The following is a 19050-nucleotide window of genomic DNA, read 5'->3' on the forward strand; positions in this document are numbered from 1 at the left end:
GTTCTCAGGATGTTTCTCCAGTCCACGCTCCCTCATCATTGTTTTTGTTGCTCGGCCGAGTCACCCACCCACCCCGCACCCCCCCACCCCTTGGGTTACTTGAAGTTAATAACCTGCCGGTGCATCTCGATCCTTTGCTTTGTGATGCAAACCCGTGCTTAATTGGCATCCCATAAGGCATGAATACTGAGCCCAGATTCTCATTACCTTGCGCTGAATTGGCCCGAGCCTCTCATGCGTCTCGCGGGCCACAATGGAGCAATGCACCGGCTCTCTGCCCATGTGCGAGCAGAGCCAGAGGTGAACATCGTATGTAAACACGGGAGAAGGCCGTTACTAGGGTCGTCCGCGCGGATTTATTTTCAGGGTGCGCTCCTTCAGCTGGAGCTTAATTGCTTGTGGCCGTAGTCCCTCAGAAGAAAATGAATGTCTTAAGTGTGAGTCATTGGGTAAACATCGTTCTTAGAGGGCCACTAACATGTGTTTTTGTTTTTGTTCTCTTCCCTCACGCAGTTTGCAAACAACAACAACTACATGAACATGGCCGAAGCCAACGGTGGTCTGCTCCCGGGTGGTGATGTGAGTATTTATCTTGTTTATTAGCGTTTCATCCCTATTCCAGCACGGCATTTTCACACCTCGTTCAAAAACAAGTTACCTCATTAACCTCACACAACACCTCCGGCTCAGCATCGTCCCCGTGCCAGCAAGAGTCGCTCGCCAGGTACAAACGAAAGATCGTCAGGTTCCCTCTCTTCACAAACATCACCCCTGTACGACCTCTCTCTATCTCCATCTCTATCCCCCCCCCCCACCACTGCCCAATCCCTCTCTCTCTCTCTTGACCCTGAAATGGAGAGCGGACCTCGGGCGCCTCTTGAAACACGTTTGCTCCCAGATTGCCCGGTGTCGGGAGCAGCAGAGGCGCCCTGGCGTGTGGAGAGGTCACACACACACACACACACACACACACACACACACGCTGTGGACAGCAGGCGCTACGGTCTGGGCCTGGCCTGGGCGGTGGGTGTATGGAAATGCGATGAGGAGGAATGCAAGTAGCAACAGCAGCAGCAGCAGCAGCAGCGGCGGCAGCAGTGCTGGCCTTTGTCAGGGAAACATAAGGTGCGTCGCAATGTGCGGCCATCTGCTCACAACGCCAACACAGCGACATGTGGTCGCGTCGTCACTGGGAGATGTAAGGCTAGGGGGCCCCGCAGTGATAAATGATCTTCCCTCAACCAGCGTCTTCCTCCGCTCGGATGCTCCGAAGCTGTGTGTGTGAAGTGTCCAAATAAAGCAAAGCTGAGTGGAAGATGCACTGATCCCATTTCTGTAGGGCTTTGGGTGTGTGTGTGTGTGTGTGTGTGTGTGTGCGTGTGTTTTGCGGAGAGTAGTTTCCCCTCGCCTGACCCCGTCTCTTCATATAGCCTCCATCTTGGCGGCGCAGTATCTTAACACCTCTTTTTCGTGATGTCACGGCTCGAGAGCCTGGGAGGTGTGTAGGGATGGGATTATGGGTGTTCGTGTTCAATTTGAGTTGGTGTAATATCATGGATTTTGGAGGAGGAAGCGGCGTGAGTGTGTGTGTGTGTGTGTGAGTGATGCATCTGCCTTGACAGAACTCAGCCGTCAGAGCGAGCGTCTGTAAACACCTGTTCCCAGGCTCGTTGGGAGAAGTGATCAAGGAGGCTCTGCTGATGCGTGTGTCACTGACTGCTCCCCCCCACCCCCCAAAATCTCATTTTTGGCATTTTCTGTCATAGGAGGGTTGCCTCAATTGCCAGCTCCTGTCATTAGAGATAAGTCTGAATAATATATGTGCGCTACTGTAAATCAGTGCGCTAACGTCTGAAAAATACATCCTAAGTTCTCTCTCTCTCTCTCTCTCTCTCTCTCTCTCTCTCTCTCCCTCCCTTTCTCTGTCCCTCTCCCTTTCACTGTCTTGAATGGTTTTTTTTTTTGTGTTTCATCCTTCCTCTCCCTCTGACTCCCTGTCTCGCTGGGTTCGTGTCCTCCGGAGGCTGGAGTGAATTATGATCCAGCTGTGTTCAAAATAGACTTTTTGCTCCCCCTTGGCCCGCGTCGCAGCTCTTGCATTGACGCTGGAATAGTGACAGAAACGCCGGCATCATCTCATCATCCCATCTCATCTGCACTTCAACAGCTCTGGCCTATACTGTTATTCCTTTTAACAGAAAGAAATGATCTTACACAAGAGAGAGAGAGGGCTCTTTTTTTTTTGAGCTGACACAGTGATTCAACGCCCTTTGTGTTGCTGTATTCCACTTTCACATAGCAACCATTGTTAACAAGCCCAGGCATTGCGCATAGTGCTTCCTTCCCCGTCAAAGCATTTCCAATGCAAATCCCAGGTGGGGGGGGGGGGGGGGGGGGGGAGAGAGACCTTATAGCATCCATACGGCTTCGCCTCGGCAGCAGTATGGCCACAGTAGTCGAGCCTCGCGGTAGCTACGGCCGAGTTCCTCTCCGATTCGCGGCTGGAGCCGTGAAACTGGACCTGCCGGGGGAAGTACAGTATAATTTTACCCCCGTGTTAGATCCAACTGGCTGCATCCCTCCGGATCGGAGCGCTTCTACTGTGCTGAGCGCCGGCCAGCCGGACCCGGAGCTGTGGCTGTGGCTGTGAGCAGAGGCAGGCAGCCCCAGCTGTGAAGGCCTCTTGTGAGAGCGGTGGGGGCTGGGTGGACTCCACAGAACAGCCCCCCCCCCCCCCCCCCACACACACACACACACACACACCGCTCCCACAACTCATTTGCATTTTATCAAAAGGAACAACTGTTTCCTCTGTCATGGTGCAGATGGTGTTGCACTGTAGCACACGTTTTAAAAATTAAAAGTGCAACGGCATCAGGGAAAGAGGTTTCATTTCTGTGTTTTTTGTTGTTGTTGTTGTTGTTGTTGTTGTTGTTGTTGTTGTTGTTGTTGTTGTTGTACTTTCTAACTGAAAAGCTGGGGGATTTTTTGAGTGTGTCTGCAAAGCATTGTTTCTTGTAACCTGAGCCGAAGTGGTATTAAAAGAGACTTTCCACTCAGCGTTGTGTAATTTCACACTGAAATGAGTTTTCTCTCCACTGTAACGCTATATTAATCTACTTAATGTGTCAGCCCCCGGGTCCTGGGTGCAGCGGGTGGAGGAGGGCAGGAGTCTACACCAGCTACAGCCAAAACGCAATCTGACTCAGTGACAAATGCCTGAATCTGTCAGCAGTGACATCTCAAAAGATGGTGCTCATGTAGCCATTGTTCATAATTCCCCCCTCCATTGAGAGAAGTGCTTAACACACGTGTTTTAACATATTATCTCATTTCAGTCTAATGGCAATGAGCCAGTTCTGTATCAGGTCATTTGTTTATTTCTCGAAGCTTAGTTTGTTTACTTAACGTTGATCGTTTCGAAACACATCTGCAAAAGGAAAAAATAATAAAAGCTAAGCTGAAATAAAATGTTTTGCTTCTAGAAAGCGCGTGGGTGTTTGGGAGGGATCGTGTATCACTGTCTTATGCACTTGGGCATGGTTGATAAGATGACCTTGGCTCCCCTACCCGAGAGTGTACGTTTTAGCAGGGAGCCGTTCCAAAACGGAAACCGATACGCGCAGATCGAGTTCCGTCGAGCAGTATCGCTTGTCTCAAGCAATCAAATTAGACACATGTAATTACTTATAAATATGCTGAAATGGATTTTGCGATGGCAGAAATTTGAGGTATGCTCATTGCCGGGGCCCAGTGGTGATGTCATCCAAAGCGGCGTAGCTCTCCGCCTCACCGATATTGGAAACTCGGCTTCGTCCCTCCTCTATTGATCCCCAGCCTATTATGGGCTGTAATTGCCTGCTGCTCCCTCTAACAAGTCCCAGTTATTGCATCGTTGAATCGGATTACAAACTTTATTGAGAAAGTGAGGGTATTGCTTCAAAAAAGCTCTATCCCACCACTTCCTCTGGTCTGGAAGAGGCTTGGATATGAGATGTCCAACTCATTCCTCAAACTCTCTCTACGCTCAGTGGCAACTGACAGGAATACTCATTCGCTCTGGCCCCAAATTCAGATTTATAACTCGGCACTTAAGCCGGCCAGCGGAACTCAACAATTGTTTCGTAATGTCCAGTTTGCCTACCTCGTCATTTGCGTAGGTACCTGTTTTGGGCAGCAGCGGTTATTTCACGCTGAACAGATGTAAGGGGGATTATTTGGGGATGCCCGTGGTGGCTGTTGAGTTATGCTGATGGTTATGGTGGCTCGGGCGAGGGTTTCAGTGCCACCGCTGGGCATGTCTCTTATGACTGCAGTCCTGCCATCCTCTCTGCCTCCCCATCCGAGCGGCGCGTGCCAGCTGAACCAGCCACAATCAGCAAACACTCCACAAACACAGATACACATCGCATCAGATCGCACGCACGTGCACACACACACACACACACACACACACACACACACACACACACACACACACACACACACACACACACACACACACACACACAAACAGACGTTGCCATTCACACAAATTACATACACACACACACAAGAGACATGCACGCACACACACACACACTCACATTGCCAGGAACATCCACACACAAACAAACAAGTGAAAACACATGCATACACACACACACAGACACAACCCAACCCAAATCACACATGCGAGCCAGCCAGCATCTGGCCCTGCTGCATGCCTGCACTGAGCTTTCAGAACAATTTAAATGGATAATCAAGCCGCTGACGTGAAGAAAGTGGATTGTGCATCACTTAATCTCAGATCAGTCCCCAAGCTCCACCACCACCACCACAAAACCAACTCATGAGCACACACACACACACACACACACACACACACACACACACACACACACACACACAGACACACACACACACACACACACACACACACACACACACACACACACACACACACACACACACACACACACACACACACACACAGCAGCAGCAGCAGCAACAGCGTCCCTAAGCTGCTCCCAACGTTAGAATTAGGCAGGCTTTATGTGAAGTGACACTAGGCAGGCAGTGTGGTACAACTCTGTCTCAGCTCCACCAGGCGATATCCTTATTCTTGCACCTCATCCCCGCGGAGAGGGACTTGCGCTGACAGCTGACACCTTCCGCACACTCCAGACAAGCCCAAAGTTCACATCTTCATTTTCAGGCCCCCCTCCCCTCCTCCCCCTTTCGTCTGTACAGATGTTAATTTAGATCATCATTAGCGACGGGAGATGGAGAAACTACGGGGGTCCTCTGATAGTCTTTCTTCACTCTTAGCTTTTATAATATACTTACCTCCACCCACCCTACACATTCTTCCCTTTTCTTTTTCCCTCTGGCTCAGAGCTGGGCTGTAGAACCTTCTCCACCCCACCCCGCCCCACCCCACCCACCCCACCCTACCCCCACCCACCCCATTTTGTTCTTGCAGAGGCAGGTCTTTGTTTGTCTAAAAGGTCAGAGTCACATTTGTTATGTTTTGATTCTGAAGAAGCAGAAGAAAAGGGGGTGAGGGTGGAAGAAAAAAAAAAGAGTCCAGGAGAAAAAGATAGAATGAAAGAAAGAGAGAAAAAGAAAGAAAGAAAGAAAGAAACTCACCTAACCTCACCTTGTTATCTCTGCATGTTGTATCAGATCTTTTGTTTATGGCTTTTATTCAGGGCCCTCTGAACCAGGTCACGGGCTACTGTTCCCTCAGCTCTGCCCTCTCTCTCTCTCCACACTCCCCGCGCTAGCCCGCCGCTGAACAAGAAAACCTGCTTTTCAGAGCAACTCCCCATCTCTCGCAGAGAAGGAAAAGGTCACGGAGTAAAGCAAATGAATGTGACTCCCCCCCCCCCTCCTCCTCTTCCACCTCCACCTCCTCCTCCTCCTCCTCCTCCATCACCTCCTCCCTTTCGCTAGCTTTCCTTTTGAATCTATCCCCACGGCGGGTTGTGGGACGGGGCCAAACAAACAGCCGAGTGTTTCCCCAACACGTCATTCTTTTCTAATGACAGGTTCAACACTTGGCGCCGGGCCTGCTATGATCTGATCCCTGATCACTTCCATGTGCCGGTGCTGCTGCTGCTGCTGCTGCTGCCTCCTCCTCCTTCTTCCCACTACTGAGTCACGCCTCGACTTTTTCCCCCCATTTTCGTTCTTTGCATGCATAGTTCATAGCCCCCCTCCCTGTTTCGATTAGCTCGTTTGGTAATTGGGGGTAAGGTGTAGGGATGGGGATGGGAGAAGGAGCTACTGGGTTTAGTAGGGAGATGATGGTGGGTGCGAGGTGTGCGTGTGTGTGTGTGTGTGTGTGTGTGTGTGGTGTTGGAGAGTGGAGTCCAGTGGAGAGTGAGGGGTGGGCCATGGTCTCAGTTTCAAGTGCTGCTAATGTGTCCACTGCGATCTGCAAGCCTGCAGGCGCGGCGGAGTCGACTCGAGACGAACATGCCGCACCGCGCTACGCTACGCTACACTATGCTCCACTCTGCTTGGCCTCAGTGCAGAAACCAGAGACGATTTCACAGCTGGGAAATAAAGTGTCAGAAAAAGTTAGACTTGGATGGAGCTGTAACAGAAATGAAGCAGAGAGACAGAAAGAGGGGAGAGAGAAACGGAGAGAGAAATAGAGAAGGAGAGAAAGAGAGAGCGAGAGAGAGAGAAATAGAGAAGGAGAGAAAGAGAGAGAGAGAGAGAAAGAAGAAGAAGAAGAAAGGCACTCCACTCTATTAGCTGCCACCACCACTGGAATTCATCAGGCTCGTCAAGGCGGCATTTGTGAGGAGGCTGTGAATTAGTTTCAAGTGTCTGTGTGCTAAAGCAAGCAAGGGGAACATTAATACACTCTAATCAAGGGCTGTGCTGGCATACTCCCTCTGCTGCCTACACAGTGTTTTTCTCCTCTAACAACTTAGGCTGGAGTGAGAGAGGGAGGAGGAGAGAAAGCCTCTAGATGTCCTATCTGGCTGTAATTGACAACACTGAACACAGAGCGACAGCAGGAAAAGAGAGGGATGGAGAAGGAGAATAAGCGAGAGAGAGAAAGAGAACTAGCGGTTCTAACTGAGCTCATACTAGTGATGCATTACGCCCAGCAAAATGATGACTGAGCACTGTCTCACAGCACACATGGATGGGGATGATGACACTGTGCTTGTATGCAGGACTGATACAAACTGAGACACAGACACAAACCTGTTCACCAGCACCTGTGTCTATGTATGCCCGGTAAACACCTACCCCTAAAGCGGACTTACAAGGCACTGTACTGGAATGCTATTGCTAGATAAATAGAAAGAGAGAGAGAGAGAGAGAGAGAGAGAGGGAGAGGGAGAAAGAGAGACTGCAGGAAGTTGTAGAAGACAAGACCAGAGGAGAAGGTGAGCAAGTCCCGCCTTGGAGAATCCAAACTAAGCAAATTAAGTGTGACCAACAGCTTTAATTCGAAGGCAGCGGGATTAGCGTGTTTGATGAGCAGATTTAAGAGTGCAAGCGACGGGAACAAAGCAAAACACTTCTGGCCAAGCATAATAATCTGGAGAAATGTTCTTTAAGCCCATCTCCCTGTGACATGTAGTTTTCTCTACACTTCTGCCGAGCATCTCCCAGCCCCCAGATTAAAGGCTTTTATCGTGTTTCTCCCTCTCCCATGATGGCTGGCCGATATTTTAGCGCTTTGACACGTCTGCTTCTAATATCCCCCCCATACCAGGCAAAAAAATCATGTTTTAAGTTATATTTTTGTCAAGTGTATTGCGCGTTTATTTTTCACTGTCTGCATGAAACGCATTCACTTGAGTTTGGTGCCGAGGGGTGTTTTTCTATGCTGTTGTATGCCTTCGTACTTTAATTAAACTCGTGTCTGATTTATCCCTCGTCCTCCCTCACCTCCCCACCCCACCCCACCTTCTCCATCACCTTTTCTACCCCTTTGCAGACGTTCCACACCCCCAGCCTGGGCGACGAGGAGTTTGAGATCCCCCCCATCACCCCTCCCCCGGAGACGGAGTCTGGCATGGGCCTGTCAGAGGGCGACACGCCCTTCCCCAACCTGCCCGAGCCCCCACCTCCACAGAGGGGCAACTTCACCCCCCAGTTCCCCCCTCAGAGCCTGGAGCTGCCCTCCATCACCATCTCCCGCAACATGATGAACCAGGACGGAGGCCCGTTGCCCATGGTGAGCTCTCGACAAACACAAACAGACCTGACACATCGGCTCGCGCTTAAACCAAACACATGCAAACAAACATACAGGCGCATTCATAACGGATATCATCCTGACAGCCTGGGAACCAAAGATCCCATTGTGTCTCGAGTTTAAGAAAAAAACAAACCAGCTGATGCTAACGTAGCGTTGTGCTGCCTTCATGACAGACCTCATCCAGTTCTATTAGTGAGACGTGAGCGTTGTGCCTCAGCTACCGTGTACCATACGCCGCACTCATACATTATTGGTGGGGATTTCTAGAAGCAACTGTTGAGTGCTGACACAGAGTTCATTTCTGCTGCAGCCACGTGAAGCGTTACCAGAGCTTGTTTTTGCAGCTGGGCGCTGGCATGAGTGGCAGGGCATTGTCTAGACCTCCAGCGTTTTCCAGAGCCAATAGCGAGTGTGGTCTCTCCACGGCTACAACACAAGGTACCACTAGCCACGAGAAACATGGGTTAGAGAGCTCAGCCGTTTATAGCAACGATGTTGACATTGAGCGAGGTTTCATAATAACAGTCCAAATAATCACTTACATGGTAACCATAACATTTAATGTGTTTGGGGACTTTGGGCTATTGATTTTTAAAATAGAGAGACTTTTCTCGAAATGCCACAGACTCGGGTAAGACGTCTGAGAAAGAAGAAAGGAGAAAATGTCACAGTCTGTCTGGTTGCATTAAAAGCACTGTTTCAGAAAGGCAGCCACTGTCAGAAGGAATGAACTAGCCTGAGCTGAGCCCTGGTTTGGGAACTATGTTGTGCTTTTGATGTTGTGAAGGTTTTGTGGGGAAAGGCAGACTCTGACATTTCTGACTAGCCTCATGATTACTGTATTCATTTATTTAAATGGGTCTCAAAAACTCACAATTCCACACATATGGCAAATTGCGCCCTGATATTAGGCATATTTATTTACATTCCAATATGGGCAAGCACTATAAAATTTTATAGCTTTTTTCCCCCACCTTCCGTGCTGCTGGCGTGTAAAAATAATTGCAGCTTTTAAAATATCTGCCCTGCATAAGTGAGTCCCTGAAGGCTTTTGCCTAAAGAATTTTCATTTCATGGTCAGTTAAGCTTTCTACATCTGGAAGAAACGGAACCTTGACACAATTACGGGCGCTGTCTGTTCTCACAACTCGGTGCAGGATTAGATTTGATTCTCAAACATTATTCCTCCTTTAGCGCCATTTGCATGCCTCATGTCTCTGATTGTATGGAGACTCTATTAAAAAGTACGGGAGGAGAATGGGAGGCGCGGCGTTCCTCTCTCTCCTTCGCCTGGTGGCAGAGAGTCTGTTGCATGGGCTCTGGGCTGCCACTTTATCACCCATCGCACATTGAAAAAAAAAAAAAAAAAAAAAGCCATGGAGAGGCCTTCTTCTTCTTCTTCTTCTTCAGTGGCATTCATTCAGACGAGCAAATGGGATTGATTCCCTCCAAAAACCCCTCCGTCCAAAAGACAATGCCCTGAAATCCCACTGATTTCCCTCATTGTCGCACTCATGAAAAGGCAGAAAGATTTGAGCAATACACTCCAATGCCCAATAGCGAGGGCTTTCATGTGCTATCCAGCGGGTTGACTATATCAGTCGTGTTGCAGCCAAGGACAACATTGTGTGAGCAATCTTACATTGCTCACATTTGAATTCTATTTTGCTCATATTTCAATCTGATTTCGAATCTTACTGGGCTCACATTGGAAACCCGAAGATTGGCAGAAAGGGGGGGACACAACAACCATTCTGCTGCGAGCTTGCCATGAAGACTTCTCTTCGGAGAGCCCAGCCTCGTTTCATTAAAGCTTCAAAGCGACATTCTTGTGGCTTTGAGAGTACGCCGGGCCGTGATACAAGCCATATTGTAACGGGGGAGAAAATAAACAGTGTACCTGTGCTACTTTCACTTGCCCTTCTGAGCGACCGTGCTGCCAAGTGTTCCGCTAATTCTGCGATCCCTAATGCCCCGCGTATGTCTTGCAAATTGGCCACAGATGCTGTGGCCCCTACAAAGCAAAATACACTTCTCAGCTGCGGAGACGTCTGGCAAGGCCTGAATCTGAAGTCATTATTTATTTAATCTGCTGCCCTAACAAGCTCCTGACTCTCATTTTTGTCTCCCAGCATGAGTCCCTCTGGTTTTTTGATTCGGTTTCAGTTGTGCCCCCACTGCTTTTGCCATTGGTGGTAGCGCTGCCAAGATTGGTGTGGACAGCACTCACTCTAACTCTCTATCTCTCTATCCCCCTCTCTCACTCCATCTCTCTCTTTCTCTCTCTCTCCCCCCCTCTCTCTGTCCCATGCTGCTTGTTCCGTGGAACTAGACCTGTTAATTTATTTTAAAGCCCATGGCATTGTTTTATACACAATATGCCTTCCTCTCCATGGGATTACAGATTATAAAAACATTGTCTTGGACCGGCCTTGAAACCCTGCTCCCCGCTACTTCATAAGTGTATTCAGATGCAGTGTTTGTGCAAGCCCAAATCAAACACGCACATCTTGTTTTTATTTCTCCGCAACAATCCTAGTATTAGTCTGCTGGCTTGTGAGATGTTTGTCGACATGCAGCAATTGCCATCATAACAACCCAGCTGGGCTGTTGTAGATTTATGTCATCTGATTTGTAGTTGTTTGCAGACTTGCAATACATGGTGATTTTCTCTGTGTTTGCTACCTAATGGGCTATCGTTGCCTGTCAGAGTACACAAATAAATACTCTGATTTTGGTCTGGTTTGTCTGCAAATACAATTCCCTCACACAAAAACCCTGAGAAGAAAGCGACAGGTCACAGGCTGCACTATCTCAAATAAAATGGAAAATATGACCGGTGTTGCAGAAACCATGTTTTTTTAACACCTCTGTTATCTCCCTTCCAAGCTGACTAGCACTGACATCAGTTGTACATCAATTTCAGAAAGTGGATTTTTTCCCCCCACCCTTGCTCTTCTCTCTCTCTCTCTCTCTCTCACTCTCTTTCTCTCCCTCCCTCCCTCTCCCTCTCTCTCTCTCTCTCTCTCTCTCTCTCCTGCTCTAGCAGACAGCTATTGTGACATATTGGGTCAGTCAGAAATGAGAGATATTCATGCAGGCATGCAATACTCGTAATGAAGTCTCAGGCTGACCTTCTGTGTGATTGATTCTGTAATTTAGTTTTCTCAGGCAGTGCTTGAAATGAAATGAAATCATGTTGAACAAGTTTTAAATACCCACAGTGCACCGGGAGAGAAGAGAGAGAGAGAGACAGAGGGGGAGGGGAAAGAGAGAGAGAGAGAGAGAGAGAGAGAGAGAGAGAGAGAGAGAGAGAGAGCGATGGAGCTGGTTTGAGGAGGGAAGGATAAAGGGAGTGTGGGGGTTGGTTGTAGAAAGAGAAGGGGGTGGTGGAGGCGGTTGTTGTTGCTACCCCAATGGTCAACCGGAGGAAGGCAACGGAGAAGGTAGAATAGCGTTTCTCTAAAACATGGAGATGGAGGAGGAGAAGGGGGAAGCACAGAGAGGATGGAGAGCATGTGAGGGGCATAGAGTATGAAACAGGGGAGTGCAGAGAGAGAAAACAATTTATCTTCACACTATTATAGCCTTTGCCAGCATTCAGAATTCCATTTTTATTATTTGGCTGAAGCACTGACTTCTGCAGGTAGCCATAAATGGGGGGAGAGAGAGAGAGAAAGACAGACAGAGAAAAAATAAAATCGTTTTGTAGTTTAAAAAGCACAGTAAAGGAATATGTGCAGGGGACTGATAAACTATCTTTAATAGGACTGACCTTTCATGCTGGCAAAAGTTACTGGGGGATTCATCCTTATAATTACCATATAGATGATTTTACCCCTCTCCTGCAATGGAACATTTCCAAGAGCACTGCGGCTGATTGAATGGAAATTGAACTTGTTAACATTCTTTTCAGCCTGTTACAGCTCTCACAGTGCTGCTTTTAATAAAAATTCTCCACCTCCCCAAATCTTTTAGAACAGACCCACGGCTCCCCCTTTTTATTGACATCGTTCTTTAGATTTTTATCCGCGTACTTTGGAGTGACTAATATTACATTTTTCATTCCAGCTGTTATGTTTATTAGCCTGTGTGTTGTGAAGGGGAGCTGTGACCATTGTAGCTGGCCTTTGGTGCTGCTCCATCAGCCCTTGATATAGGGGCAGTGGATAGTATTTGAAGTTTGGGGGCGAGCAGTCATCTATCAAACTTGCCAGTGTGTTTGTCATGGCTTGGGCAGTTGACAGGCGATTGTTGCTGTTGTTGCCCCTGTGCTTGCAGGTTTCTATAGCAGCCTCAGACTACACCATTTAAAAGCATTGAGTGTGCTGTGCTGTGTGTGCATCCATCTTCAGTATTTCCATTACAAAAAACCTCTGTTATCCAGAGCAAGAGAGAGAGAGAGAGAGACGTGTGCACATGAGCACACACATGTATACGTATTGACACGTAAACACCCACTCCCTCCACCCGACATACTCACACACACACACACACACACACAAAGGCACTGCAGAGGAGGAGGAGAGGGTTGGGCACATCTGGCCCCTTTACACTGAGGATAAGGCCTTATTTCCAGATTTATGATGACTATCAAAGTATCTATTTAGATGTCTGCTGTGACTCCCGTGTTCCAATCAAAATGCAAATGGAGGCCGAGGCGGGAGGACATAAATAAACAGATCTGTTACAGGCGCACACCTCACACACTCGCAGAAAAACACTGTGGCTAAAGAAAATGTTCCGCCTCAGAACCCCCCCACCCTCCCGCCCCCCCTCGCTGTTAGCACCCATGTCAGGAAGCGACGATTTCTGCTCCGGCGTTTCTCATTTCCATATCAACCGCGGCCGGTGGAGTCAGTGCGGCGAGAGGCTTTAATCATAATATTAATTACTCTAATGATTTTGACTCACTTGACAGAGTGGCAATTTTTTTTCCCTTAGTCGATCATACTGAGGAAACCCATCAGTGACGGTAGTCTATAAAACAAGCATGGCCCATTTAGGATAATTAAACTGTTAGTATACCACAGAGCCACACACACACACACACACACATACACACACACACACACACACACACACACACACACACACACACACACACACACTCACACACACACAAACACGCACACACTCACTCATTCTCACTCATAAGCGTGGGTCTGCTTAAGTTAAAACAAAGACAAGAGATTATCTCGACCAATTTTTACCCCCCGCCCCCCATAAAAAAAGTGCATTTTACCGTAATTTGCACAATGTGTCATTGCTCTTAGTGGAATGGCACCACTGGGGCTGTGCAGAAGTGCTTCTCTACAGATGGCCACTGCTAATGAGCACCGAGCGCAGCACATCTTTGATGTTCTCTATGAGCCGAGACCTCGGCTAGCCCTCCAGTGCTCCCCGCTAATGGGAATGACAATGATACTATCAGATCAAGCATGGCACTTTAAAAACTGGAGAGAAGTCAATCTCGGTCACTCACGCTAATGGCCTCGCTCCGCTCTAATCAAAGTCATCGATGTGCTCGCCATTGTTGTGGAAATTTGTGGCGAAGCCATGGTTCATCCCTCGCGCGCCTTGTGGTCGTGTGGAATCTTTTTTCTGGAACGCCGTCAGAACCATATTTGCCTTTTGGAGATTGCGATCACGATCAAGTCATGGATTTGGCATCTAAGACAAGAAAGACAGCAACTCCAAATCCAATATGCTTTTTTTTTATGTGTTTGTCTGAAAAGGTGTTAGAAATATTGTTTTTGTATGTGTGTGTGTGTGGTGCGTGTGTGTGGTGTGTGGGTGTGTGTGTGTGTGTGCGTGTGTGTGTGTGTGTGTGTGTGTGTGTGTGTGTGTCAGAGGAGAGTGAGTTCATGAGGTCTTTTCAATATGGCCAGGTGCGTAGCTTTATGATGTGTTGACATTGGGGGAGATTGAGTTTGCGCTGCTGAATGCCAGATGGACGATGTGCTGAGGGAGAACAAATCACCACTTCTTTTCTTCCCCTCTCATTCCTGTTTTTGTTGTTGTTGTTGTTGTTGTTGTTGTTGTCGTTGCTGTTGTTGGGCTGGGTTATTTTGTGCGATTCTTTGTCAGTACCACTGCCCTCCTGATCGGTCTAAGCTGAGCCAGAGTGACAGGTTCTGTAATTTCACTCACCGTGCAATCAATGCAAACATTTCACCTCCGCACTCCACTAAGAGCTTTTCTCCACCAAAAAGCTTCATCACAAATCATTTAAAAACCAGGAGGAGAGAAAGGGCAAAACAGACAGTGGAAAATGGCAGAATATTATACTCCACTATTATACGAATGTGGAAAAAGAAAATGAGTATCTTTCAGTTCTCACATCTTATCCTTACATATATATCAAATTGGGGTTTTGACAGCGTGATATATGACTGCTGCCAGAAGAATGTCAACCGTATTTGAGTCATCCGTATTTGAGATTTTATTTGGTTCCTTTGTCACCAACTCAATGCTCAAGGCTCTAGGAAGAATTCACAAAAATTATACACGCTGAGTGATTTCTGTTTGTAAAACACAAATCCAAAAGGCCTCCCTTGTACTTAGTGTGTCTGCATTCTGTGTTTCACTCTACGTGTCCGGGCTCTTGGCAGACAGGACTGTGTTTCAGTTTGAGTCCCAAGGGTGTGGCAAAGAATAACCCAGAGCTATGGCGAGACTTCTGTGAAAAGCTATTACTTGGAATTCTGTTAGTGTTATAATGTAATGGTTTGGCAGTCCAGTAGCAACAGAAAAAAATAAATGGCGGATTCGTTTTCTCTAGGAGCTTTCTTTTCTGTGAAATAATAAGATTGGTGATATGAAAAAGAGCATCTCTTCAGATGATGACAGGCAGCCGTAAATCAGAGGTGATGTATGCTCACATATTTTTGCATTTGTCTTCCTCTCTCTCTTGCAGAACATTGGACAGGCCCACCTTCGCCAGTATGCCCCCAACCCAGCCATGGTGATGAGGTCCATCATCAGCATGAACAATCCCAATGGCATGATGTCGCGGAACCAGCTGACCACCATCAACCAGTCCCAGCTCAACGCTCAGCTGGGCATGAACATGACCGGGCCCAACATCGCTCACACCTCCCCATCCCCGCCTGCCAGCAAGTCGGCCACGCCCTCCCCTTCGAGCTCCATCAACGAGGATGAAGGCGATGAAGGCAACAGAGTGAGTGACAGCTCTCATGACCACTAGTACTCAAGAACAGAATTCCCTAACTGATGTCAGTACCGCTCCCTTCAAATACATGCGTAGATATTTCATAGATGTTTCGCTTGGAGTGGTTCTTCACCGCATTCAAGGGATATCTTCTGACTGATATTGTGGCAGTGATATTTTAGAGAACACAGGAAAGGTCAAATCGACTGTGTTATTATCTGGTTTGCCAAAGTCATTGTGTTTGGTTGAAAGGGACATTTACATGGTGCTGTTTTTTAGATGAAAATGTTACGACCACATATCTACGGGTGGAGTAAATGTGATGGGAAACAAACATGTTCTGGATAATATTTGCCCAAGAAAATCACTAACATTCTACATATTAATCTTCTCTACAGCAGATGACCGGGGAGAAACGTCCAGCCCCCGATGCCGGGAAGAAGCCCAAGACCCCCAAGAAGAAGAAGAAGAAGGACCCCAACGAGCCCCAGAAGCCGGTCTCGGCCTACGCGCTGTTCTTCAGAGACACCCAGGCCGCCATTAAGGGGCAGAACCCCAACGCCACCTTCGGGGAGGTGTCCAAAATCGTGGCCTCCATGTGGGATGGTCTGGCAGAGGAACAGAAACAGGTACTATTTGTGTGGCTGTAGTTTTTTCCTCAGTTAGCCTAAAAGCCTATCTCTCTACTGCTACTATCTTTTCTGTGTTAAAAAATAAATAAGACAAAAAACAATACAACATACTCAGTTCCCAATAACTCGAGACCTGAATCCTCAACAAAATGTACATGTTGCCCTTAAAATGCCCTTGATTCTGTCATTCTGTTGTTTGACACCAAAAAAATAACTATTTGGATGAGGTTTCTAGCTGTGTTCTCATGTACTGTATAAAACCATTTAGCAATACTAGGCCCTGTACGTGTCAGATCTTCAGGATTTATTAAATCGGCTCCTAATTGTGTCCCTGTTTAAATCATTTTGCAATGCCACAGCCTCCAGGTGGAGCAGATCTAAACACGCACACACACTACAAGATGATGTGCTGTTAATTGCCTGTTTTTCACACCAATTTCTTTCTTGTCTTCTCAGGTCTACAAAAGCAAAACAGAAGCTGCCAAAAAGGAATATTTAAAAGCCCTCGCAGCCTACCGTGCCAGTCTGGTCTCAAAGGTGAGATCCTTTCTCTCAATTTTTTTTTCTGCTACTGTGGAAGTGCAATAATAGCAAGTAGCGAATGCATTTAATGAACCTAAATTATAGATTCACATTCTGCCACATGCCTCATTAACTCGCTGCATCTGTGAGGTATTCGGCAACATTTCCATGCCCGCTGGTATCTTTAATGTCTTCACTGATATTTACATATTCTAAATGAATCCATATCCTCTACATCATCTTCCTGTAATATCCATATTTATCTCCTAGCTTAATATCGAGGCACAAACATTTCCATAAAAATGCACCCAATACATTTATGTTTAATGCATATACACTATATTAAAAACATGTCTGTGCGTATGGTGTGAGTGCAGTGGTTTTCACTGCAGGTTGTTGGTAACCTATACAGTTATACTGTATGAGAATAACTTTGTGATATTAAATTATTTGTCATTTAGCTGACTCTCTTATTCAGAGCGAATTACGGTGAACTAATGACTTATGGAGTTCCCCAGGGATAAGTTTCTAACTCAGGGGTACAATGTTTCATATCGAAATCCAGATAACTAACCACTTTTCCATCACCACCCCATGTTAGCGCATCTGTGTTTATAAGATGTAACTGTTTACAGTATGTGTGTTACGTCAAGGAATACCCAACTGACGTGTTCTTGTCCATTCGCCTCCAGGCGGCAGCGGAGTCGGCCGAGGCCCAGACCATCCGCTCTGTCCAGCAGACGCTGGCCTCCACCACCCTGTCCCCGGGCCTGGTGCTGCCCTCGCCGCTCAACCAGCACCCCTCCATGTCGGCTGCGGCCGCCGCCGCCGCGGCCCTCCAGCAGGCCCTGCCCCGAGCCATCGCCCCCAAGCCCCTGCAGATGGGCGGCAACCAGATCGTCACCTCGGTGGCCGTGGCCCACCAGAACATGCCCGGCGGCATCCCGTCGCAGCTGCTGGGCCAGATGGGTCCGGGCGGCAGGGCCATGGGAGGAGGCGGCGGTGGCGGCGGCCCGCCGCAGGTGTCCGGGCCGGGCTCGCAGATGAGCCCGCCCATGCCGGGCGTGCAGCAGCAGCAGCAGCAGCCCGCGTCCCTGCAGCAGCTCCAGCAGCAGCAGCAGCAGATGCAGCAGCACCTGCAGCACCACCAGATGCAGCAGCAGCAGATGCACCACCAGCAGATCCAGCAGCAGATGCAGCATCAGCATTTCCAGCACCACCTCCAGCAGCAGCTGCAGCAGCATCACATGCAGCAGCAACAGCAGCAGCATCAGCAGCAGCATCAGCAGCAGCATCAACAGCAGCATCTGCAGCAGCAGCATCAGCAGCAAATGCAGCTCCAGCAAATGCAAATGCATCAGCTGCACCAGCAGCAGATGCAGCATCTCCAGCAACAGCAGCAGCAGCAGCAACAACAACAACAGCAGCAGCAGCAGCAGCAGCAGCAGCAGCAGCACCAGTCTCAGTGTTCCCCTGCCCAACACTCCCCTGGTACCCCCCACTCGTCCACACTAGGCAGCCCAGCCCCTGCCCAGGCCTCGGCCCCCCCGCAGCACCACCCCTCGCAGATCCAGGCCCACGCCCTGTCCCAAGTTAGCATTTACTGAGCCAAAATGCACACACACGTGCGGTCAATCCTATTTCAGAGTGGAGGAATAGAGGAAGAAAAATAAAAGCATCATTCCAAGTTGCTTTTCTAAGTTGCACTTAAGAAGTGTGTAAGAATTAGAATGTTTTACAAAGAACTGTCCATTGTTCTAGACGGATATTCAGATGTGTAAAAAAAAAAAACGAGAGGGTTGGGGAGGGTGGGGGAAATATCTTAAGCTGGACTTTGTCTATAAAATAGGCTGCGCTATGAGAAAGCTGGTTGCTGAGTGCCCGATTATTGTTTGTATGTACTGTTAGTCTTGCTCTGTTTTTTCTCTCGGTCGTCGATTTTAAAAATGAACTTTTGGGGCGAAGCTTGGTGAGACACAGACAGTGATATCCATCATGGACACATGCCCCGGTTTTATTTAACAAAGCTTTATTTATGAGGTCAACGTTGATGCCAGTGCTTTTGTCCAGCTCTTGGCAAAGCGAGCGGACCTCAAACTGAAAACTGCACAGGCTCGACCTCGGTGGATGACACATCCTGAAGGAGACATTTTTACATAAAAAGGGGGAACACCAGAACTGAGTTTTAACAACACAGGTACAAAGCCCGGTGGTCGACACGTTTCTTTTTTTTTTTCAAACGGTTGTTTCCTCCTTGGCCAGTATGTTTTGTCGAACTTCTTCTATATCTCCCTGACCGTCGATATCCTCTCTCTTAACCGACCCCCCCGTCCCCGTCCCCCCCCACCCCCCACCCCACATTCCTGTAGATCTAGCTGTTCAACAGTTACCTGAGGGGACTCAATGATCAACTCAAAAACGCTTTTCAAACCAAGTGACGTATGAGCACATTCATCCTCTGTTATCGAGTGTTGAGGACAAAAAGGGAACTGAAGGACAGTGTATGG

At 48.1% G+C, this 19050-nt stretch overlaps 1 protein-coding gene across 1 annotated transcript in view; it reads left to right on the forward strand.

The window, feature by feature from the left end:
* The window catches only part of tox3 (TOX high mobility group box family member 3), a 43392-nt gene extending 25066 nt beyond the window's left edge, over positions 1-18326 (forward strand). Inside the window, exons 2-7 of the mRNA XM_062549883.1 lie at positions 514-579; positions 7952-8191; positions 15135-15398; positions 15788-16018; positions 16478-16558; positions 17236-18326. Coding sequence (XP_062405867.1) covers positions 514-579; positions 7952-8191; positions 15135-15398; positions 15788-16018; positions 16478-16558; positions 17236-18150 — 1797 coding nt within the window. The 3' untranslated portion in view covers positions 18151-18326. The remainder of the gene's footprint in view (positions 1-513; positions 580-7951; positions 8192-15134; positions 15399-15787; positions 16019-16477; positions 16559-17235) is intronic.
* Positions 18327-19050: the final 724 nt, after the last annotated feature.

The sequence above is a fragment of the Sardina pilchardus genome, chromosome 11, assembly GCF_963854185.1.
Source record: "Sardina pilchardus chromosome 11, fSarPil1.1, whole genome shotgun sequence".
Classification (NCBI taxonomy): domain Eukaryota; kingdom Metazoa; phylum Chordata; class Actinopteri; order Clupeiformes; family Clupeidae; genus Sardina; species Sardina pilchardus.